The sequence below is a fragment of the Fukomys damarensis genome, unplaced genomic scaffold, assembly GCF_012274545.1.
Source record: "Fukomys damarensis isolate Sample0158 unplaced genomic scaffold, DMR_v1.0_HiC HiC_scaffold_13, whole genome shotgun sequence".
NCBI classification, from domain to species: Eukaryota; Metazoa; Chordata; class Mammalia; order Rodentia; family Bathyergidae; genus Fukomys; species Fukomys damarensis.
The window spans coordinates 12,286,580-12,310,844 of NW_022900925.1; the positions used below are offsets into that span (position 1 = coordinate 12,286,580).

Genomic DNA, 24,265 nt, shown 5'->3' on the forward strand with positions numbered 1-24,265 from the left:
CTGTGTTGGGAGCAGCCTCTGCTCTCCATGCCTGTTCCCACTCGCTACCCTCTCCCCTGTACGCTAAGAGCCCTGAACCCAACCCTTTCCTCCTCGCTGTCATCACGCAGCAACACCGCCTCTCAGCCCTGCCTGCTGACTGGACTCTCCTGGCCCACTACCTTTAGCATCCATTTACACCTGGACGCCACTCAGCTTAAAGAAAAACACTCCCAGAACCCTCTCTGCCTCTCCACCTTCCTCTCGTCCTTGTTCTCCCTTACAGAGAAACTCCACAAGGCTCCTAGACTCCTTCTCCACCTCACTGCCCCCTCTCTGCCTCTCCAACAGGCTCCCATCCCCATGGATCCAGGCCCTGGGACTTCCATCCTGCCCAACGCAAGGTTCGCTGCTGCATGCCTGCTCTGGGTTCCTCTCTGACCTCAAGGGACATCCTCTTCCATCTCTAAAGCTGCTTCCTCCTTACCTGGAACTCCAGGATTTACCCCAACCTTCTCTCTACAGTGACCCCCACAGTGCTTATCTCCTGGTTTCAGTGCCACCTCGAGCAGATGATGCCCATTTTTCACTTTATCCCTGACCTCTTCGCTGAGCTCTGGGCTTATCTACTGGCCTCTCTCCCAAGCAACTAACAGGAACTCCAGGCTTTGGCTTCATCCAAAAGGCCCAGCTCAGCCTTGTCCCCACTCCAGGAAATGGTACCCCCAGAGTTACTCCAGGGAAAGCAGAACCGACTGGATTCCTCCCTGTCCCTCCATCCCAGACCTCAGAGAGTGCTGCCACCAGAATCAAGTGTCCCCATCTTCACAGCCTCTGCCCCAGTACCCTCTACCCAGTACCCTCACCCACACTGTCTCCCCCAAGCTGAGCTCTGCACTTGCCTCCCCAGAGAACTCATGCTTCCTCTCTTGTTCCCAAAACAGCAGCCCTACAGTTTCCCTCTCAAAATACAAGTTAGGTAATAGATGTTCCCAGCTCACAACCCCACTGTGGCTTCTTATTGACCTCACGTTCAGATCCTACCCAGACCTTGGTCATCCAGACTGGCCATGAGCTGCCCACACCCACCCTCCATCCTGCTTCCCTCCCCCAGGTGCCCTCAGCCACTGGTCTTCCTGCTGCACCTGCTGTTCTACAGGCAAGGACACGGAGCTGCAGAGAGGAGCAGGAACGAGTCGCTCCACTCCATGTTAACACAGTGCTATGTTCTCCAGCTTTACTTCAATTCAATTTTCTAGTAAGTACCACTCTGTGAGCCACCCAGAAGTGAATGTTCTTTATGAAACCCACTCTCTGACCATGCCACCACACCCTTGTTTAAATAGCCAAAGCTTTCCCAGTGGCCTCAATAAAGACCAGGGCGCCAGGTGTGGTGGTGCATACATAAAATCCCAGCACTCAGGAAGCTGAAGCAGGAGGAGTGCTGCGAGTTCAAGGCCAGCCTGAGCTACATAGCAAGGCCCTGTCTGAAGAAAATAAATAAATTAAAAAGACCAAGGCTCAGCGTGGTCTGTAGGAGAAGGGTAGGTTGCTCTGGAGGAGCCTGTAGCCGGGCCCAGCAAGGGAGCAGCAGTACCTGTCTCAGGATGAAGGCAACCACGTCTGTGGACTCCCAGTAGCTGGCGTGGAAGAGATGGGGCAGGGCCACGGTGGGGAAGGCGGTGAGGACATCAGGGCAGTAGAGAGCATAGTCGATCCGCTTGGTTCCCCACCATTTGGCCGTGACTGCAGGGCCAAGAAGGAGGTGAGGACAGACCCAGTGGTGAATGTGCTGGTTGGCACTCAAGGTCAGGGCCAGAGCACTCTGCTGTAACTGAGCTTGGGGCAGTGGGCTGCTCCCCCTCCTACCTACCTTCTCACCACAACTTCACCTGTGCACCCCTCCTCTAAGACATGTGCTCCAGATTGATCCCCGCTCAGCAAATAGTCACCCCCAGGGTACTGCTCAGCAGTGAGTCTGAGGTCAGGGCTGCCACTGCCTAGAGAGGTCAAGGCTTGGTCCATGGTCAGAGATCAGAGCCTATCCAGGGTCAGAGGTCAAGGTTCTCTCTGAGGTCATTGCCCAGTGTGGGAAGTCAGTGAGGATTCAGTCTGAAGCCAGGTCTCTGCCAACAGACCAACAATTCCCAGAAGGCAGGAATCCACCCTCCTCCCTACAGACGGCCTGCCCACAGAAGTGTGGCTATGGGCCAGAAACCACCCCAAGGAAGGCCCTCCCTGAAATGCAGGCAGGGCCCCAAAAAGACCTCACTCACTGCGGGAGGCACCCACAGGTGCCAGGCTGTCGGAGGACTCTGAGCTGTCACTGTGGGAGCTGCCCTCGCTCATCCTCCGTCCTGCACGCTGGAACCTTGGGGCTTGAGGGGGTGAAGCAGGGGCATCCAGAAGCGCGGGGCTCTCCTGGGAGCTTCCCTCCAGGAACAGGGGGCTGTGGGTGTGCAGGGCATCAGCTAGAGGGGGGAGAGCAAGGTAAGTAGAGTTAGCCACTCAGTGCCAACCTTGCGCTGGGCAGGAGGCTGAGCATGCAGGGAGCCAGCCCCAGCCAGCAGGCAACCCCCCCCACACACACACATACATTCACACATGCTGGTACTGACGGGCCTCCTTGACAAAGTACATTGCTATTTTACCTCCTCTTAACTTGTGAGTGTTACAAGCAGGTGTGAGGGCTCCAGCCATCAACCCTACTCCCAATAAAGCTGCAGAGGGAGACTGGGAGATGCCCCAAAGCAGAGCTGAGGTTATGAGGATAGCAGGTAAACCATGTCTCTCCTATCAAATCCCTCCCTCAAGCCACAAGGGGCAGTGGCTGAGCTGGAAGTGAACACAGATGAACTCTAGCCTGGGAGCTGGGGTGTCTGCTTGGGGTGCAGGGTCCCCTGACCGAAGAGAAAACACTAAAGGATGGGGGTGGGGGGTCTTAGAGCTTTGCCTACCTAAGAAAGCTCGTCACACATCAGGGCTTTTGGAAATCATGTCCCTCTGAAAGGAAGGCTCGACAGGAGGTGGGTCTTAATCATGTTGGGCCACATGCAATGTCCCTCAATCTCTGGCCCACAACTGAGCAGGCTCAGGCTACACCTTCTCCACCCCTGGCTGTCTGTCTTTCCAGGCCTGCCCTTGGCCTCACCCCCTTTAAGCGCTGGATGCCTCTGACCCTTTCCCCCAACCCACCTGCCCTGGCTCCCCTTTCTTCCTCCTCCTCCAGCTCAAATTCACTTTCCCCACCAGGCCATGGTGAAAGACCCCACCATGAAACCCTGGATGCCTTAGTCCCTCCTGTACCCTTCCAGAGTCCAGGCCGGAACTCGGAAACGGCACTGGATGTGGATCCCTGCACTCGCCTTCAATCTGACAGCTGGACTGTCACACTGGCCCACACCCACAGCAGCGGGGCCTGGAGCCTGCTGGGAACCAAGTCTGGCTCTCTGGCCCCAGACTGCCTCATGCAGAGCAAAGGTTTGGCACAGGTGGCCTCTGTGAAGGAAAAGGAGTCAACAACGCCCTGTTCTCTCCTCCATGCGCACCCAGGCCCTTCTCAGAAGTCAGCTGACAGCTCGGGAGGCTGGACCAGAGAAGAGTCCCAGAGCACCTACCCAAGAGGAGAGACTGTCCGTCACCCAGTGGGAACCTCTGGTAGCGGGGCACACTGACAGGAGGCACCAGGTGGAACCTGGGCTCCAGCAGAGGCTCGAGCCGTGAGGCCGAGGGGTCTGCACAATGGAAGAAGCTGTAGACCTGGCTGCAGGCAGGACGTATCTGGAAACCTGGGGTAAGTGGAGAAGACACATGGAAAAGCCCCTTTATAGTACCTGCTCCCTTGGCCCTAAAAGGCTCCTTGGAGCGCAGCTCTGAGTAGCCTTCTCTTCTGCTCAAGAACCTCCCATGGCTCCCTGCTACCAACTGGTACAAAGCTGTTACACTCAGCTGGCATTCAAAGCCTTGCCGATCTTCCCCACCTACGCGTGCCACTACAGACACCCAGAAAAGCGCTGCAGCCACAATGAACACCTTCAATTCCCGGTTCCTACTTGCTGCTTTCCTTTCTCTGTGCCCTTGTTCAGGTAGATCTGTCTTCCTAGAAGACCCTCCCTCCATAGTTTCCACCAGTCAGACTCCTTTCAACTCCTCCAGCTTATTTGTTACCTAATCTATGAAACCAACACAAGTTCCTTAAATCAGGACAAATGCCCCTTGCTCAGACCCCCAGATCCCCAGACCACAGTCTATTCCTAGGCTAGGAACTAGAGGGAGTCAGGTTTGCAGGAGCTGGCAGGACACATCTCTTGCTGGCCAGCAGATGTCTCCACTTAAAACCTGCCTCTCGCGCTGGTCTCCCAGACCTGGGATCATGGGCCAGACCAGGCAGCTCCAGGGAACCCCAGAGGGACTCAGCCTGGCAGGGTATCCATGAGTTCTGCCTCCTTTCCTCACTGCAGCCTCTTCCTCAGTCTGTTCACACTGGAGGTTGACAGTGAGCTTCGAGAAAAGCAATGATTTGCTGACCGCAAGATGGCCTCCAGGCAGTGAGTCTGCACTCCTGTCCTCTGTCACTGCTAACACCTGTGGTGCCCAAATCTTCTCACATGGCACAGTATTTTGGAGGAACTGGAAAAGGTTTTCGAGGCTGCGGGCTGTGTGTGCAAAGGCACTGTGATGGGCTTGAATATGGGGACAGGAGGGGAAACCACTTGGCTGCAGGGGTCTGCTGAGCAATGGGGAAGGAGGGAGTGGGTAGCAATGGGGTGAACATTTATGGCTTCTCTGCCCACAGAGCGTGACTATGACACAATAGGGTCAAATGACCCAGGGGCATAGGACAGGGACAGTGAAGTCCATCCAAAGTCACCCATCTGGGAAATCTACTTCCCCTTCTCCCTTTTACTGCTCGCCCCAGCCCTCCTCTCTTTCTCCACTGACCCCAACTCTGATTCTTCGCCGCCTACCCCAACACTCCTGCTCCCTCCTCTCTGAGATCCAACTATACACACCGTCTAGCCCAGGCAGCACCGTCCTCCGCATGGCCAGGACCAGGCCCAGGGGTGAGCCGAAGAGGAAGAAGTCAGACACATCGAAGTCAAAGCGGCCCAGGCTGACCTCAGGCAGCTGGGGCCCTCCAGCAGCAGAGAGCTCGGCCTCATCCTTGAGCACACTGGAGTGGATGCTACGGAGAGAAAGACAAAGGCGGGCAGGGCTAGCAAGAATGTGGCTGTTCACTCTGTGGGCCAAGTGTCCAACGCTCTATCTCAAGGGGAGGGCTCAGACGCAGAGTGCACTTGGCCAACACCAACACAGTTGGCAGCAATCACCACTGGCCACCAAGGCCAGGCCAACATTTGGCTCGAGCAGGGGTCAGCAAACTTTTTCTGCAAAGAGCCAGATGGTAAATATTTCAGATTTTGTGGGCCATCTGGTCTCCAGCACATCGACTTAATGCTGCCCTCAAAGCGTAAAAGTAGCCACTTAATACATGTGGCTGGGACGCCGCTACAGCTATATTTATATAAACAGGCTGAACACCTGGGAGCAACCGAGCATCCTGCTCACAGGAAGGGCTGCCCCCTTGTGCTGCCTCGTGACAGCCACACTGAGAATTCCCACACTGTCTGCTAGAGAGGCCTAGCCTGGCCAATCTGCAGACCAGCTGGCTTGTGTTAGGGCTGCCGGATTTAGGGTTTTTGTCAGAACTCATGTTCCAGGCAACCTGCAAACACAGATGCAAACAGCTTGATCTTCCCATCCCCGCCAGCCGAGAGGTGAAACAGAGCTACAGGAGAACACATAGAATTCCACCCACTTCCATCCCAGATAACTGGTGCTCTGAAAAGAGTCCAAGTTCTATTCCTCTCAGACCTGAAGCTGGGGGCTGAGGGTCAGGCAAAAATCTGGGGACCTCCCTGTGAGCATTAGGTACAGCTTAGAGGTCAACACCCAACAAAGGAAATGTGAAATCTACCAATCAGTCACCTGAATAGAAGTTCAAAGTACCAAACTGAAGGAGAGTTTACAAGTAACCCCTGAAGCAGTATGGGCAAGGGTTCCACCTCGTGGGGTAAGAAAGTGTGCAAAGTTGAGTCTCTAGTCCTCGTGTTCCCTTCTGCCTCCCACAGGGTGAGCATCTCACAGTGTGGACCATGACATTCATGTTTAACCATACTTATTTCATGTACAGCTTGGTCCCTAGTCACACGCCAACTACTTAATTGCCAGAGAAACAGCCATCTTTCCCTGTACCAGAGGAAAAAGCTGACTGTGTGCAGTTAGCTATTGAAAAGCCCCTGATTTCTCTCACTCTCCAAATTTTGGGCTTTCCGAAAGGAATTTTCAAGGGTGAACCAGAAATGTTGCAATTTTCACCTTGCAACCCCCACTTCCATGGAGCTGCTTTTCTAGAGGATAATCTGTCAAGAAACTTTAAATAGTCAGAAGTTTAAACACACAGAGCCTCGTAATTCCACCTCTAAGAATCCATCTGAAGGAAGTACAGTAGCCCCCCATTATTCAGGAAGATATGTTCCAAGACCTCACTGGTTGCCTGAAACCACAGAGAGCATCAAATCCTGTACAGCATATTTTCCCTATGCAAACATACCTGTGACAAAGTCTAACTGATGCATCAGACACAGCAAGAGAATAACAACTAATAATAAAGCTACAACAATATACTGTTAAAAAGTTATGTAAATGTGATCTCTCATTCAAAATATCTTATGGTGTTTCCATCGTTTCACTTCAAGGAAGCACTTTATGGCTTCTCTTTGACATATCCCAATTGCCAGCACCACTATCCTTGTGATTTGGGGCCCTTGTTAAGTAAAATAAGGGTTACTTGTGCACATGCAATGCAATATTACAACAGTCAATCTGATAACCTAGATGGCTACACAGTGACTAACAAGTGAATAGCATATACAGGGTGGATACACTGGACAAAGAGTGATTCATATTCAAGGCAGAGCAGGAGTGAGACAGCATAAGATTTCATTGTGCTACGAAGAATGGTGCTAACTTAAAATTTATGACTTACTTATTTCTGGAGTTTCCTATGTAATGTTTGGACTATGGTTGATAAATAAGTAACTGAAGCCACAGAATGTAAAACTTACAGACAAGCTAAGACTATGGTAAGCCTAACATATACATTAATGTCTGTACACAGAGATATCCACTGTAGTGATATTTATAATAATGAAGAACAAGAAAAAACCAAAGTATCCAACTACCGGGGATTGAGTGAAAGAGGGCTATTGTACTGCCATTAAGAGTATTAACCAAATATTTTTAATTGTATGGAGGAAAGATCACAAAGTAAGAAGTTTGAGGTTTTTTAAGTAAAACTATATGAATAATATGTTTTTAAAATATACAGAAAAGAAATAAAATGTTAACAGTGCTTCTTCTGTTGAGTGATGAGATGATACATTTTCCAAGTGTTATAATGACCTTGAGATACTTATCAGCAGGTAAGAAAGGAGGGACAAAGGAAAGAGAGAGTTGAAGAGAAGGGAAAGAATATACTTCTGCAATTTGGGCCTATGGTCAGTACTAATTTCTATCCTGAACTAATATGCAGTTAATTCATTGAACTTCTATTGATTAACTATCTCTTCTAGAAAGTTAAAGGACAACTTATGGGGGATCCCCCCCAAAAGTGTGTTGTGTTCAAGGCACTGAAATGGGAATGGGAAGACCAGAATGCTGGCCCCAGCTCTTTGGTAACTGGTGGTACAACTGCTCCTCTGAGAGATAACGGGGGCACACGGGGTAGCTCATGATGTCCCCATTTCTGATGTCCCTAGGTTCTGCATCCTCTCCAGGAAAGGAGGCTGGGCAGCATTATCCTTTTGCAGAAGATGAAGTAGAGGCTCAGAATGTGAAAAAAACTGTCCCCAGTCTCTCTGCAAGTTTGATCACAGCAGAGACAGGGAACAGGTTCCTCCTGGGTCTTGGTGCAAGGAAGATGGCAAGTGGCCATGGTCCCAGCATTTTGATCCTTGTCTATGGGCCCCCATGGAAGGACCTGGGACATAGGACTGGTCACAGACCTCCCAGGTGTCACTGAGACAAGGTCCTCCCTCCCTGGATCATTTTGAGAGAAAGAAGGGAGAGGTTACCTTGAGAGGAAGGCATGATGCTGGGTGATGGCCTCACAGTCATAGGTAGAGGAGTCGCTCTGTTTCCGTGGCAATGGCCTCTTGGGCTCTTCCTCCTCTACCCCACTGGAGATGTCAATGTTGCTTTTGCTGAGCCGCTTGCTGCTGGCCAGGCTGCAGTCTTCCTCCACCAGCACTGGGGTGTCCTTGGGGGCCAGTGAGAGGATAAGAGCACTGCTGTTGTGGGGGCCTGCCTCCTCCCCCAGGCACAAGTGAGCCCCGTTCCTTCTGTGATGTGGGGAGCTACACTTCCAAAAGGCATTCAGAACCCACAGTGTAATAATGGGGGATTTGAGGGACAGGCTGTTTCCTTTGTCCAGGGGATGAGCCTTCCAGCTGGGATGCTGGACAACTGTCTAGGAAGCCAAACCCAAATCAGCCCCCTTTGGGTCCCAGTTTGCCCACCGGTGATAGCACTTTCTTGCCATTCTTGCAGATTTCCGATACCATCATTTGTACCATGGATCAAGGGTGCCAGCACCACCTCCTCAGCTCCTCCAGGAACACACCCGCCCTAGTCCCATCACCTGGCCGCACCTGAGTGCTGCTGATGCTCCCCTTCCGGCTGCTGCTGCCTGGGCTGTCACCTGAGGGCCCTGCACTGTAGCAGATGGCATCGAAGGCCAGGAGGCCGCCCACACAGTCCCCAATGAGGCACACCTGCAGGAGGCACAGCTGGGATTGCAGGTTTGCCCACTACCGCCCTCTCGCCCCACACCCAGCCACAGGGTCACGTCCCACAAGAGAGTAAGAAACCGGTCCTGGAGAGGCACCCAGAGAGCCTGAGCCAGGGGCAGGGGGCAGGACTTCATCTAGGGCCAGCTTGAGGACAGGATGAGGCTATGCTGAGGGGTCCAACTCAGCTAGGGATCAACATGGGCTCCAAATCAAAGCTCACATTTTTGGCCTCAGTTTTTCTTTTCTTTTTTTTTTTTTTTAATTTTATTGAGTTTATTGGTACATTTTAGGGATACAGTACAGTTACATTCATTGTTGGGATCATGTACCTTTCCATGGCAAGTCTTGATTCTCATTTTTTCCCCCTTACCTCTGCCCTCCCTTCACCCCCTCCTCCCCTCCCCATCTACAAACACTTTATTTTCATCTTTTCATTCTCTCACATTTTTTTCTTTTCCCTTTTTGTTCTTCCCCTACGTATCACACCTTCCCTACACCTTTAGCTCCTTTCCTCCCATTTCTAAATGTCAGTAATCTTATTAGAATCTTATGCATTGTTGCAGAATATTCACACCAGGGAAACTATTTGGTATTTACACATGTGGGACTTATTTATTTCACTTAGGAGTATATCTTCAATATGTATCCATTTTCCTATGAATGAATCTATTCTCTCACTCTTTATGGCTGAGTAATATTCCATTTTATAGAAAAACCACAACTTCTTTATCCAGTTTCCAACGGATGGGCAAATAGGTTGTTTCCAAGATTTAGCTATTACAAACTGTGCCGCTATAAACATGGGTGCACATACTTCTCTGTGATATGATTCTTTTAGTTCTCTTGGAAGGATACCCAGCAGAGGGGTGGCTGGGTCAAATGGAACCTCCAGTCCAAGCTCTTTGAGGTATCTCCATATTGATTTCCATAGTGGTTGCACTAGTCTGCACTCCCACCAGCAATGGAGGAGGGTTCCTTTCACCCCACAACCCCGCCAACATTTGTTATTGTGTGATTTCTTGATAGCAGCCATTCTTTGTGGGGTGAGATGGAATCTCAGTGTTGTTTTCATCTGCATCTCTCGAATGACCAGTGATGTGGAACATTTTTTCATATATTTTCTTGCTGCTTTTACTTCTTTGTATGAGAAATGTCTGTTCATTTCAGATGCCCATTTTTGAATTGGGTCTTTATATTTGGGGGGACTGATTGGCCTCAGTTTTTCTATCTGTAAAATGAGGGCAAACCCCCAGTCTCAAAGACTGACTGAGGTGGACATGGTGGCACATGGCTGTAATCCCAGCAGAATGGGAGGCTAAGGCAGGAGGATTGCAAGTTCAATTCCAACATGGGTAACCTAGCAACTTAGTGAGACTGTCTCAAAATAAAAAATAAAAAAGGGGACTGGAGATATAACTCAATGCAGAGGTCCTGAATTTAATCCCTAGTACCACATCACCCCAAACAAAATCTCTTTGATCTAGGTGCTACAGTTCTTGAACGGCCTGTCTTAATTCTTCCAGCCTTCTGGCAGGCAGAACCCAGACAACAGCCAGGACAGGAAGGGAAGGGAAGGCTGTCTTACCTGCCCACTGAATCCAATCCCATCAGAAGACTTGAGGAACTCGCTGTACACCTGATTGGCTCTCTCAATGACTGTGGCAACAGCGTCCTGGTACTGCGGGGAGGAGATGGCGAGCAGGGGCAGGGCAGCCAGGGGGACGTGGTCCTGGCTGTTGCTGAGGCAGCCCTCGTCGTGGCTGTAGGGGTTCAGGCTGCAGACAGGGGCCCACGGTAAGCCCAGCTGGGATCAGGAGGAGGGCAGGCGTGGGGCTGAGGACCAGGCAGAAGACACTGGCCAGGCATTGGGCGCCCCCAGCTCCAGGGACCTTCCTTGAGGACCCAGGCAAGGCCCGGTGAGACAACACAGGCAATGGAGACAGGGAGAGTAGGGGATGGGATGCCCGTTCCCCTGAGTTCTTTCCACACCAGCCCATGGCATGGCACAACAGTGCTCGCCTGCCCTCTTCTGCACGGCCGTAAGGACACCCCAGTTCTGGAGGAAGACATAAACTGGGGGATCAGCTACTGTGGATCAGGATGGGGACATAGCATCATGGCAGACATCCTGGAGGGCCTCAGAAAAGGCTTTGGAGAAACTGGAATGGCAGGAGGGAAGGAGGAAGGAAGGATTTCACACAGTGGCCCTAGCTTTAGGTGGGCACCTGGCTGCCTGCTCAGTGTGTGAGCCTTGTACAGTGGAGAGGATCCAGAGCTGTCCTCGGCTGTACAGAAAGGGCTGACAGACTGTCCCATAGCCCCTTCACTCCAGGGGATACGCTGGGAATAAGCTGCACACATCCCACACACACCTCCCTACTAGAAAGTCCCTCCCTCTCTGGACAGCTCAGACCCCCTGAAAGCAATCTCCCCACTGCCAGCTGGCTTCACTCTGTCCCTAGTGTGTCCCACCCTACTGCACTGTTGGGACTGGCTGGGCAGGAGCGACACAGAGGGAAGAGTCAAACTCCCCACTCCCTGCCCAGAGCCTGCCCGTCTTCCACAATCCACACTTAGCCCAACCCAGGGCACAGTGTAGATCCTGTTGGGCACCCAATAGAATTCAGGGCAGGTGACAGGACTCTTTACCCTCAACAGGTGGCAGAGTTCTCACGGCGTGCAAGGTCAGTCCCACCAGCCATTCCTCATTTGCAAAGAACACGAATTAGAGGAAACGGCAGAGATATTTTAATTAGTTGAGGAAGAACTCCCTTCCAGCAGTGATTATGGGGTGATTAATGGCTCTGGCAAGCAGTTGCCTGGGGTGGAGGTAAGCTCCCTCCTGCTATTCCCTCAAATGGCTCGGCCATTCGTCTTCCTGGATATAGGAGTGACCCAGCTCTGGAGGTCAGATGTCCTGGGGGTAAGCAAGAGGCGGAGGTCCCAAGATTGATTATGAACTGGCACAATTATTAACTCTGGACTGTTGGAGAACAGAACCTCTGTCACAGGCTTGGCAGTTCCCAAAGTTTGTTAAAGACAGGAGCAGTGAGCACCTGTTAAAGACGCAGATTCCAAGGCCCGGCTTCCCGGCTGAGTTCCAGGGGCCAGCCTTCGCATCTTGCCATTTGACAAGAATCACACAGGGATTCTGGTGATTAGCCAGGTTGGGGAGAGTCACTCACCTAAGTCCCCTTCCTTCCTCCCTTCCGTCTCTCATGTGATTTGCCTACAGGCATCCTGGGAACACAGATAACTCTTCCCCATCCAGCACAGTTCAGGGAGCCAGGGAAGGGTCTAGCCAAGCTGTCTCCAAGCCCACTGGAACCTTAGGGCAGGGGGACTTCAGTCCTCCCCACACTGCTGAGCAGGGCAGGCTGCTCAGCTGAATGCTCCTAGAGCCACATCTGCCTGCACTGCTCCCACACCCACTGACTCCCATTCACACCCACTCCTTGCTGGAACACTTCCCGCCCTCCCCAAACCCCAGGAGGTGGAGGCCATGCTTGAAGCCAGCCTTGAACAGCCTCCAGCTCTGACAATGTCATGTGACAGGGCAAGGGCCAGACAGAGGTGTCAGCAGCTCCTTTTCAACCCTAACTGCAGAAAGCTCACAGCTTCCAACTTCCAGTCCCAATAATCTACCAAATGCCTGCAGCCCTGCAGCTGCTCGGACCTCATTTACAGACAACTGATGAGAAAGCAGCATATCCCCCTGGAGCTAAGTCAGCCTGAGCACCTGAGGGACACTGGAGCCCCCCAGTCCTAAGCACTAAGTGAGATCCCCAGGAGGGTCCTGGTCTCCCAAATTGCACCCCACTTCCCTCCGTGGGCAGGGATGTGCAAGCATCTGAGGGAGCTGCCCCCATGCTTAGCCTGAGCTTCTGTCCATACCATCTCTGCCCTCGATGCTCCCCATCCCTTCCCAGCCTGCTCTCCACCAAGCAGGAGAAAAAGAAAGGAGCGTGCATCCTCCCCCCAGAGGCTGTGGTGCCAGGCCTACGAGGGCTTTCCAGGTGCCCACACCGCACTAAGGGCTGTGCACCCAGCAGCACACAGAACGCTCACAACTCTAGAAGTTAGTACCCACATTTTACAGAGCTGCAGACTGAGGTAGGGAGAGGGTAAGCATCTTCCCAAGGTCACACCACAAGGATTTAAACCCAGACTGGCCTAAGAGGCCACAATATTTATCCAAGTTATAATGGTATCACAAGTCACCTCCTCCAGGAAGTCTTCCCTGGCCTACTCCCCACGTGCACACAGTGCCTGGGCCACCTCCACTACGGAATCCTCCCCTGCCAGGCTATATAGTGTAGCTCAAGAGTGAGGCTGCTTTAATTTGACTCCATCTGCTGGATAACTGCTAAATCTATCAAGGTTTCAGTTTCTTAGTATATGCCAAGGAGGTCTGGTCTATTGAGCACAGGAAGTAGATCCAGGCTGTCCTGGGGACCCTGGCACCAACCTTCCTAGATAGAGGACTCTTGCTGACCACTTTCTACCAGGGGTGCTCATGGCCAGTCTGGATCTGACACCCCAGAGAGTCCTTGGCAGGGGCTCCCCTGCCCATCAGGTACCCACAAGGCAGGGGCAGCCCTTCTACTTAGCCCCCTCCGCTCACACCAACCAGGCATCCAAACAAGCAGACGCAGACTCACTTAGAGACGAGTGAGAAAGCCTCAGAGCAGATGGCAGGACAGGGGACGAACTTGATGAGGATGTGGCCCAGGGCAGCGGGGAAGTGGGCGCGAATGACCTTCTCCAGGACAGAGCTGAAGGTGTGGATGTCGGCCGCCTTGCAGGAGGGGTCCCCTGAGCCTGTGTCCAGGATGTTGCCACCGTGCAGCACCAGCAGGAGCACGTGTGTCTTACAGGAGCGCTGAGAGCAGCCTTCCTGAAGGGACATGGGTGGGGATAGAGAGGCCAGCAGCGGGGAAAGATGAGGCACACAGGAACATACATACATGGGGAGACAGGGGCCAGGATCCAGCTCTAGGAGTTCTACGGCCTGCCTTGTGCTGGGACTTCCGGCACATTCAGGGGGAAGATGGGCTGCCAGGAGAGGAGGGCAGGGCCCTCAGAGGAAGTCAGCACAGAGTCTGAAAAGATCTTATTCATGTGGTAGCATAAAGTCCAGAGAAGGACAGAAATCTGCCCAGGGTCACACGGCAAGTCAGATGAGGAGCAAGATGAAAGCTAGGCAGCCCATCTACTGCCCTAGGGCTCTTCCTAAATTTATGACCACAGATGGGACTGGACACCTTGGGAAACCCGGCTCACCTCATGGTCTTCATGGATCTCGATGCTTCCTTGGGCTGGGAGCCTTTGTCTTCTCAAGGACACCCGGTACAGTTCTCCTGAAGAGGGAGCAGGAGCAGAGCTTAGTATCCAGCGCACCCCACACACAGCAGCTGGACGCTTGTGGACCCGGCTGGCTGCATAGGGGGGGCTCTGGTTTGGAATCATGGTCTGGAGTTGGGAGAGTCACCCATCCAGACCCCTGCTCTGAGGTCCACCCACCATGAAATGCTCTGTCCTGATAAGGAAAGAGATTGGCCACCCGGGATGCTGGCCCAGGATTGAAGAGAAGCCTCCTCAGAAGGAGCAGTCCTGCTCTTCTTCACCAAAAGCAGTAGCAACATCATGTATCATCTGATGACAGCCACTTCCGGTCATGGATGGTGCGCGTGCACACACACACACACACACACACACACACACACACACAACACATGTGGAAGAGCTGCTGGGATGGCTCATTTCACATCTGTTGACAGGACGATGGGGTTCCCAGACAGCTGGCAAAGCATGATGTCCCAGTGTGCCTGCAAGGTCCTTCCAGGAGAGACTGACCTGTGAATTAGGACACCTTGTAAAGAAGACACGGGCTCTCTATGCTGGGTGGGCACCAACATGGCAGGGGAAAGGTGAGTCCACTCTCTCAGTGTGGATGTCCATCCTCTCCCACCCTCACTCATCAGGGCTCCTCTTTCTCAGGCCCTGGGCTGAGACAGAAGCAACCCCACTGGCTTTTCTGAACCTCCACTGGTCTCAGATCATGGGACTTCTGAGCCTTTGTAACCGTGAGAACCAATCCCCCATAATGAATCCCTCTTTATAACTCTCTTCTTCTCCCGTTGAGTCTATTTCCCCCAACAGCCTTCACTAACAGCCAGATAAATAGTTTTAAAAAATATATCTGGTTGGGTCAGGAGGTACAGTTCAATGGTAGAGTGCTTGCTTGGCATGTGTTAGGCCCTGGATTCCACTCTCACCACTGAAGGGGAAAAAAATGGTGGGATGGGGAGGGAGGGAAGAAATCTCACAAAGCTCTCTGAGAGCCAATAAGGACCATGGTCCAGGGGAAGGTGGACCCTCAAAGTCCAGCATGTGGGTGACATTTGGCATCACATGCAAGTTTTGGAGCAAAGCGGGTTACTGCCAGAAGAGATCTCCTGGCTCCTCCCAGCTGCCTGATGCAAGGTTCCTTCTGACTCTCCTGTCTCTAACTTGTTTTTTCAAATAAAGTTTTATTAGAATATAGCCAGGCTCATTCGTTTCCAGATCGCCTATGGCTGCTCTCACAACACACGACAGACTTCAGTAGTGGCAAGAGACTTGCAGCCCTCAAAGCCTGCACTGTTTACTACGTGGCCCTTTACAGAAAAGTGCTCCAATCATCCTTCTAACACCCATGCTTCCAAATGTCGTGATAGAGGACTCGAAGGTGGAGAGGGGCCTCAACTACATTCAACAACCACCCTCTGCCCAAATATACTGGCCACTTTGAGAAATTCTTCCTTTCACCCAGCCCACCTTGCCTCCTCTCCTTTCTCCCCAACATGAGAAAAATACTGTGTCCTCTGCATGGCCAAAACCCACAGCTAGACAGCAAAGCACTTGTTTGCCTTCACTGACAGAAACTGGTTTACCTCTTACAGAAGCCCATTCTAGTGAGAATGACCCTTTAATTCCTCATACTCCTCTCTTCCCCTTCTAGGAGTCTGCTGCTACCTCTAGGAGTCACAGCTGGGGAGGGTCCTTCTCGCAGGCTTGGTGGCAAACCTAGCCAACCTGTGTCTAAGGCAACCGCCTCAGCCACTGCCAGCCCAGGGGAAAGGTGCTCTACAAAGAATTCCAAAGGAGGAGCTTTGTTCAGCAAGGAGGTCCATTTCTGAAATACTCTGTCCTCACAGGCACAACCCTAGACTGAGGGTAACTGCTTTATGATCTCAGAGCTGCTGCCCACACAGACAGGAAATCATTTTCTAAGTGATGAAGGGGTTTAGCTTTTAGGGGGAGGAGGAAAAAAAAAAACTGTTCTGAGCCTGGTTCTGTGCAGCACTTCGCAATGACTCTTCCAGTGGCTTAGGTGCTTCTGCTTCATTCCTGGGCCTGGGTTTAGCTATGGGAAACCCAGGCCCTGTTCTCAGAACAGGAAGATAATATGAGATGATAGGAAGGGCCCAGTTTAGTATGTGCCAGGCATTGTGTGCTGTATATGTGTCATCCCACTTAGTCCCCACTATTATCCGCCAGATCTGGATGCTCTTGTTCTTAGCCCCAGATAAGCAAACTGGGGCTCAAACAATCCAGGTTCCAGGAAAAATAACCCACATCAAACTTGCCACATCCCACCTAAATAAGACCAAGGGAACCCAGCTGGAGAACTTCATATTTGATGCTTCGCCGGATGCTACCCTGTCCTTCTGAACTACACAGCTTCCCTGTCAGATGGACATGGCCAAGCCCACTCTGCAAAGACACAGAGTACAAATGTATCATGGCACCGTGAAGATTAAAGTCCAGCTCTGCTGCCTCAAGACCTCTTCCCACGACATGAAAGAAGAGCATGCAGGAAGGAAGCCGACACACGGTAGCTATGTGTGCAGCCTCATCAGGAGTGAGGGAACCAGGAGGAACCAGGAGTCAGGGCAGGGCTGAGATCATGGCAAGGTGAGGGGGCCTGGGGCATCCCCACCTCTGGGGCTGGAAGGGTTGTGGTTAAACCATGGGTGCTACAGCCAGAGTGCTGGAGTTCCAGACTTGGCTTTTTAAAATTTTTTGTTCTGTACTGGTGATCAAGAACCCAGGACCTTTATACTGAGCTACATCTCCAGCTCTTTTTAATTTTTTGACACAGGGTCTCACTAAGTTGCTAAGCAGCCCAAGCTGGTTTTGAACTTGAAATCCTCCTGCCTCAACCTCCCAGAGTGCCGGGATAACAGGCAAGCGCTATCATGTTGGGCTCAGACTTGCATTTTTAAGCTTTGTAACCCAGTGCCTTCGTTTCCTCACCTGGGATGCAGAAATAAACTATCTCACGGAACAGTGACGTACATAACTAGCTTAGAACAGGGCATAGAATATAAAAAGTGTGACAGGTGTTTGCTGCCATGATTATTCTTATTATCAGGGGGCACTGAGCCCTGAGAGAAGGGGACGCAGTTGACACAGTGGCTTGGAGGCTGATGGGGACATCGCTGCCAGCACACTTGCCTGCCCTGCTGCCAAGTCCTTCCCCAAGCCCTGGCAGGCTCTCCGGCCTCTCTGGGCTGGGTGCCTGCTTGCAGTGTGATTATAGGATTAAATGCTGTGATTGCCACAAATTAGCATAGCTAGGCTATAAATAACTTACAGGGAAGACATGAGGGTCCTGCTATCTCCTGGGCACCACGCCCTCGTTAGGGTGGGCTGGATCCTGTGCCCTCAATAATGACACACACCGAGGAGCTCCCCCATCCTCTCTCTGCCCTCTCCTAATCCCAGAGATGCTCTGTTTGGTGGACGAGCGCTGCACCCCAGCCAGAAGTGATGCTGTGGTGGCTGGAGATGGGAGCCGCACCATCGTCTCCAGTGTCACTCACCTGATCTAGCAAAAAGGAAGAGTCTCACCTCCTACACACTTTGGGGACAGAGCCTTGCTTCTCTTCAATGCACAAAAACCAGAAAGCTTTGCTCTACACTAGGGAGGAGGGGAGGCTGAACCTGTCTGATCTAGAGTCTGGTCCTTTAACAGTTGACCACCAGAACCAGATCTACCCTAGGACGACACATCTGTTTTAGCAGAAGTCTCTGGATGCACAGGAAGGCATCCTGCAAGCCACTCTGCCTGCACATTTCCCACAAGGTCTTGCCTTTCTAAGAACCAAGCATCCCTACTCCAATCATTGAGGCTGCTAGCTCTGACCCTCTCACAAGACAACTCCTTCACTCCTCCACACCCTTGCTGATGCTGGGCTGTTTGTCTGGGAAGGTCTTTGTACCTCTGCAGAGGTACCGCTGCAGGAAATTCCTACTTGTCTACAAAACCCTGCTCATTTCCTCTGCCTCTGGAAAGCCTTCTCCAGCCTATCTAAGCCGAGATGGTCATGTCACAGCATGCTGATCTGGGCCTGGCTCACTAGTATGGAGTTTTTTGTCTATTTCCTCATCAGACTTGGGGCCCCTGTGAGACCAGGATTTATAGGCTTTAAGGGCCTGGGCATTTGGGGGAAAATTGTCAGGAAGTAAAGATCCCAAGACAAAAAGAGCTATGAGACATTTCTGTGCTGCTAAACTCTCGTGAGAAATCAGGTCCAGGAGAGCAGCCCCTACTGGGAAGCACATTTCTTAAAGGTCCCCATGGGAACTGGCACCATAGAACCTCTGGGAATTTCTAGAACTGCCTGGCCTGGGCCTTGGCTTTGCAGTTCCACCTCTAGAGGATTCCCTGAGCCTCTGGAAAGAAGAGCTGATGGTAGAGGGTCTTGGTGGTAGGAAGCCACTTACAAAGAGCTCTAGGGCATCATCACTAGGCTACCTGTTTCTTCCCACTCATCTGTTTGCGTGACCCCATTCAGGCTGAGTCTCTGCTGAGCCCAGATTTGGGGTGAGTAAGCCCACAGCTGTTTATGTGGAAATTGTTTGTGACAGACTTTGAGGCAGAGCACCCTGCCAGCCCCAGCACTGGGACCTGTGGCCCACCCAGCTCACCGTGGCTCCTCCTGCCAGCTGAAGAATAGAGGCTATTTTTTGTTTAATCACAGCCTTGGAAAGGCACATTGCTGATCATCCCTTCTAATTACCCATGCTCCACATTGCTCTGGAGACAAAAGCCAAGATTGTCACCCACGCGCCCTAAGCAAAAAGCATGGCCCCAGCCTGGCTGGGGAGTCCAATTCCAACTGTCTCCACTGCTTGTACCACCAGCTCTGGATCCTCCAGGGATGCATGCTGGGGACACCCCAAGGGTGGCACTGACCTCTCAATTTCACCCTCCAGCCTACTTACTCCTTGGCAGCTACTGCCACCTCCACTAGTCACCACTGGGGTCAGCTGAGCAGGGCTGAGCCCAGTTTGAGACTATACAGCATGTGCTGAGAAGTATCAAAAACAAAATGTTTATAGAAACCCAGTGACTTTTCTCTCCTGCTCTGAAGTGGGATTTGGGAGGTATACTTGGAAAACATCTGGGAAGAGCTAGAGATTCATTCAGCAGCAAGGAGGAAGCTCCATCCATAACCCCAATCCCCCAGGTAAACACACATGGAGAAGGATATGCATACAGGAAGTGGACCATGGCAAGAGCTCCAAATTGAGAAATGAGTACCCCCTGCCACCACTACCAAAATGGGGGGGGGCATTTGCCTGTGTTTCCTCATAAGAGCCAGGCAGTCTGAAATTCTGGATCCATGTGTGAGTGCCCGATAATACTCGTGCTCCATGCCCAGAAGAATTAGACCCTGGACCTTGAAGGGCCCTAAAGGCATCACTACAGAATCACTTTGAGGGCTAGGTAGCAAGAAAGAGGAACCAAGAAACTGCAGGTGGCAAATGTCACTTGGATTTTCAAAGCAGTTGATTCCAGTTGGGGAACTCAGTATTAATTCCCAGGCAAGTCTTAGAACAAATTAATAAGCAAATATTCTGAGGGCCCCTAAGAAAGGAGGCAGTGGCCACTAGAACTCTGATAGTTCCTTTGAATGCTCCTTGCCAACCCTAGCTCATTGCTTGTAGATCAGGCTCAGTGGCCTGGGATTTCAAGAGAGCACAAGGATTTAGGGCTTATCTGGTGAGGTAGAATGCACAACAGAATGATCAGCTAGCTAAGGAACCCACTGCTAATACCACAGCAGCTCACGGAACATGATTAATGCATAAGGGCCAGGGCAAGGAGACTCCATGTCATGCCACAAGGTCTTACCCTGTGACAAAGGTGACCACACAGGAAGTGTTGATACCATAACCCTGGATGGCCCAACACCAAAGTGGGGACAATGGGACAATCGCCAATAGCATGAAGAAGGGACAGCATGCAGGGGAAATAATGGACCCATTTCTGAAGGTGTTGAAACTTTTTTTCAAACAGGGAAATGAAATTGTCCTTAGGAACCCAGTTTGTAAAGATAGCATTGGACCAGTTCTGGCTGAAGCAGTTGGTGGGGGGTAATAGTTTGGATATTCAGTTGAAGGTTTGGGGACTAAGGGAGGGTGCCCTTGAAGGAGATATGGGGACCCCAGCCTCTTCCTCTCTTGTTCTCTATGTGTCCTGGCCACCACCATGTGACAAGGTCTCCTCTGTCCCATGCTCCCACCATGGTATACTACACTGCTGCTGGCCCAAAGCAACAGGGCCAGAGGACCATGGCCTGGAACCTCTGAAATCATGAACCAAAATAAACTCCTCTTCTTTTACACTGATTACATCAGGTATTTTTCTACAGTGATGGAAGCTGGCCAACACAGGGTCCCAGAACCCCACTTCCTGACTCCAACTAATCCCCTGCAAGACTTTAAAGCCACTGGCCTTTTTCACCAGCCCCACACCAGGGCACTACCTCCAGCAGGTGTCTCAGTCCCCAGCTTTGTGAAAAACAACAGTCTATTGGGAGTGTGAAGTGGAGAGGAAGCTTAGGGCCTTGTATTAGAAGAAAATCCACCAAAATGTGGGTGATTTTCTCTCTTTGAATGCTGGGACAATGGATGATTCTCTTTTCACTTTCTGCTTTTCTCTACTTTTCTACTTTTCTCTAGTGAGCCCATACTTCTTACAGTTTAAAACCGTTTATGAATATATCCGCTAAGTAGACAATACAAGCAAGTGTCATGCTTACACTAAGAACATTTCACACTAAGCACAAGGCCCTATCTTCATAAATGCAAACATTATAAGCAAAATAAAGCAAAATGTTGCCCTGTCCTCTGGAAGCTGACATGCTGATGAGGGAAAATAAAAGGGAAAGAAATGCTTATAGAGGAAAAGAATAAATATGAAACATGATATGTGAACTAAGATCCAGCCTTTAGGTTAAAAACCAAGCTCAACATCCCTTCCAATTTCTCCCTGTGGGTGATCACCCAACTTGTGTTGGTTTGAGAACACCAAAATGAATCACATATAGCATCTGCCTTCAAGGATTCCTCAGACCTCAAAGATCATGTGACCAAGACTATGACATACGACCAAAGTCACACAACTAGACCTAGTCATATGACCATAGTCTGCAAACAACCTGATTCAGGGTAATGGACATGCCAAAGTGACTTCTCACCCTCTGTGACTCAGAGACCTCATTTCTAAATAAGCAGGGAACACCGGACAAGGTGGCACATGCCTATAATCCCAACACTCTGAGAGGCTAAAGCAGCAAGTTTAAACCCAGTCTAGGCAACTTTCTGACTTAGGGAATACGCCATTTTAAAATTTAAAATAACTACAGAAAGGCTGGGGATCTGACTTAGTCCAAAGGCCCAGGCACATCTCTGACCTACAGAGGCCACATTAAGGATATAACTAAAGCCCAATAACCAGGCAGGAAGTCTGTAGAGTAATACAGGGGTCAAGGGGCCCAGCATGGAGAAGAGTGGACCCAAGGGAACCAGTGGTTACCTGCAGATCCATGGCACAGATCCACACTGAGCCATGTTTGGGTCTAAGGAGCAGAGGGCAGAGCCTCCAAGTTCCAGCACAACTTAGATAACGTTTATAACTGTTCTACAATACCCTGTGCTGTCCTGGAAGCAGGGAAATTCTCCTACACTAAGTTTATATGAGTAAGTTATATAAGAGGCCACCAAGTGGGGATGCCGGAGAAGGAATTGTCATGAAGGGCTGAGGGTCTGGATGCTGAAGTTCTTCCTGGAGCTGCATGCTGATTTCTTTCAGGATCAGAATCTGATCATATCCATCTGAATGCATCCGTTAATGAAGCTGAGGTTGTTTTCAAGCCTTCAGCAGGCCAGTGAGTCTTGAAGAAATACTAGCGGAGATGAAGCAGGGGCTAATCTGGGCCCCAGACCTGCCTCCCGAAAGCGTGCTGCTGGGCACCCCAAGCAAGTATGGGGATAGCTCTGGGAAGCAACTCCACCTAGGAAAGCCCCACTTAGATCAGGAGTGTCCTCATCTTGAATCAGGGCCTGTAAAGTTTGCAGAGAAGCAACCACAATAAAACCCTGCCACAGCTACACAACGATTGCCAGACGGGCATGGTGTCCCAAACCTGGGCTTTCCCTAGGGACTCCTCTCTACTGAACACAGCCCTCCTAAGATGTGTCTCAGGTTTCTGGTCCTCAGCCAATGTCCAGGTAACCACATTTATCCTGAGAGGCCAAGGTGCTCTCCCCATTTGACAGACAAAAATACTTGATGCTCTGCAGGGCTAAGGGGTTTCTCTCAGAATGTAAGTACACTATTTGAAGCTAGGTCACCATTCATCTTCCTAAAGGTGGGGAGTACAAAAAGGGGAGGGGATGTCTTCACTCTTCCAAATGCCACAGCCCTGCCTACTCAGAGTGACCGCTGGCAGGGAAAAAGGAAGAAGAGAGACAGTTGCAGGGTGCAGGAGTTTGCTTGAATGGCGGGGCCCTTCCCTGTTAAGCAAGCCTGGCTTTGCCTGAAGTCAGCACACACAAAGGAACACAACTGCACACTCCAGCCCTCCTCTCCCATATGGTAATCCCTTCAGGCAAAAGGATGGGAATGTCTCATACAAATATGAAAAGGTGCTCAAACTTACAACCCTAAACCGAAACAATGCTCTTTGAAAACACCTTGCTGTGCCTCTCAGATGAGCAGGTATCAACACTGTGCAGGCCAGGCTGTGGGAGAAAGCAGGCTGTCTTCATTCTTTGTCAGTGAAAGTGAAAACCAGAACAACTCCCTGGAGGGCAATTTGGCAATATCATTCAAATTGCAAAATGTCCTTGACCCAGCAATGCCAAGGGCGTGTGCAAAATGGTATCAGTACAGCGTTAACCACTTCCACGTTGTTTATTATAGCAAGAGACAGAAAGCAACCTGTCCGTTCACCAATAGGGAATTAAATAAATTACATGATCTATAACACACCCATGACCCCAAACAATGAACCTGAGCACTGTAAATGTACTGAGCTAGCAAGATAATCCTACTGTATTATTATCCGGGAAAGGCAGAGTACAGGATGGGATATACTGCATGCTCCCATCTGTGTGGGGGTATATATAAAAATATATGTAAGTGAATATTTATGGATATGTACAAGTTTGCAGGGACTATGTCTGGAATGGAATGTAAGAAACTCGTCATAATCTTTGCTTCTGGGGAAGAGGATTGGGTGAGCTGAACACTGGAGAGGGAGGTAGACTAGTTGTCTTTTGTTCCTTGAGTTTTATATCTTGTTCGTGAGCTACCTACTCAAAAGACAAATTAGAATAAAAAATTTTAAGTACATGTAGCAATGTGATTTTTGTTTTAAATTTTAGATACTAATTTATATTTTCTGCTGCCCCAGATCCTTTGCCTCTGAGATTTGTGCCAGGGCTTCCTGGTTTTTGTTCCTAAAAGACCTTTTATTCCCAGGAGAAAAGGATTTGAGGAAAAGAACTCCTCAGGTTGGAAAGAGATCTCTACTCCACTGGCTCAGACCCAAGGGAAGGAGAGAAATCTGGGTGGGTCACCTCACAGCTCCAGGATGGAGAATAATTGGCCAGGCCACCCTGTACCCTCTGGAGTCTGGACCCTTGGCCAAGATCTGCAGATCAAGATGGAAGGAATCACGATGCTAGGTGCAGGGTGCCTGTGCTCATCAGTGGGGACACACAGCTCCCCGCACACACACACACATGTGCATGGTACATGGACCTTATGCCATTTCCCCACAAGGACCTTGGGAAGACACGGCGGACTTGGGGACAGGAGTGGCAGGAGAATGGGAAAGGGAAAACCCTTGGGAGTAACAGAGGGATCTCTTGCCAGCCAAGCTGGATGGGTACCCAAAGTCAAAATCTCAAGTCAGCTTATAGAGAAATAGAAGAAAGCACGCTTCTCCCACAGGGAATCAGTGGTCTGCACAAAGTGATCTCCATTGCACTCCAGAAACATGCGCGAGCGTGCACACACACACACACACACACACACACACACAACCTCTTCACCCTGCATTGGCCCTGAGCATACCTGATTCTGGTGG

The 24,265-nt window shown here is 50.8% G+C and overlaps 1 protein-coding gene across 1 annotated transcript in view; it reads right to left on the reverse strand.

The window, feature by feature from the left end:
* Positions 1 to 24,265, reverse strand: part of Pitpnm3 (PITPNM family member 3) — an 84,758-nt gene that overhangs the window by 12,518 nt on the left and 47,975 nt on the right. Inside the window, exons 6-14 of the mRNA XM_010611391.3 lie at positions 14,115 to 14,191; positions 13,493 to 13,728; positions 10,417 to 10,606; positions 8,691 to 8,813; positions 8,115 to 8,299; positions 4,992 to 5,164; positions 3,597 to 3,767; positions 2,256 to 2,450; positions 1,577 to 1,725 (exon numbers count right to left, since the gene is read on the reverse strand). Coding sequence (XP_010609693.1) covers positions 1,577 to 1,725; positions 2,256 to 2,450; positions 3,597 to 3,767; positions 4,992 to 5,164; positions 8,115 to 8,299; positions 8,691 to 8,813; positions 10,417 to 10,606; positions 13,493 to 13,728; positions 14,115 to 14,191 — 1,499 coding nt within the window. The remainder of the gene's footprint in view (positions 1 to 1,576; positions 1,726 to 2,255; positions 2,451 to 3,596; positions 3,768 to 4,991; positions 5,165 to 8,114; positions 8,300 to 8,690; positions 8,814 to 10,416; positions 10,607 to 13,492; positions 13,729 to 14,114; positions 14,192 to 24,265) is intronic.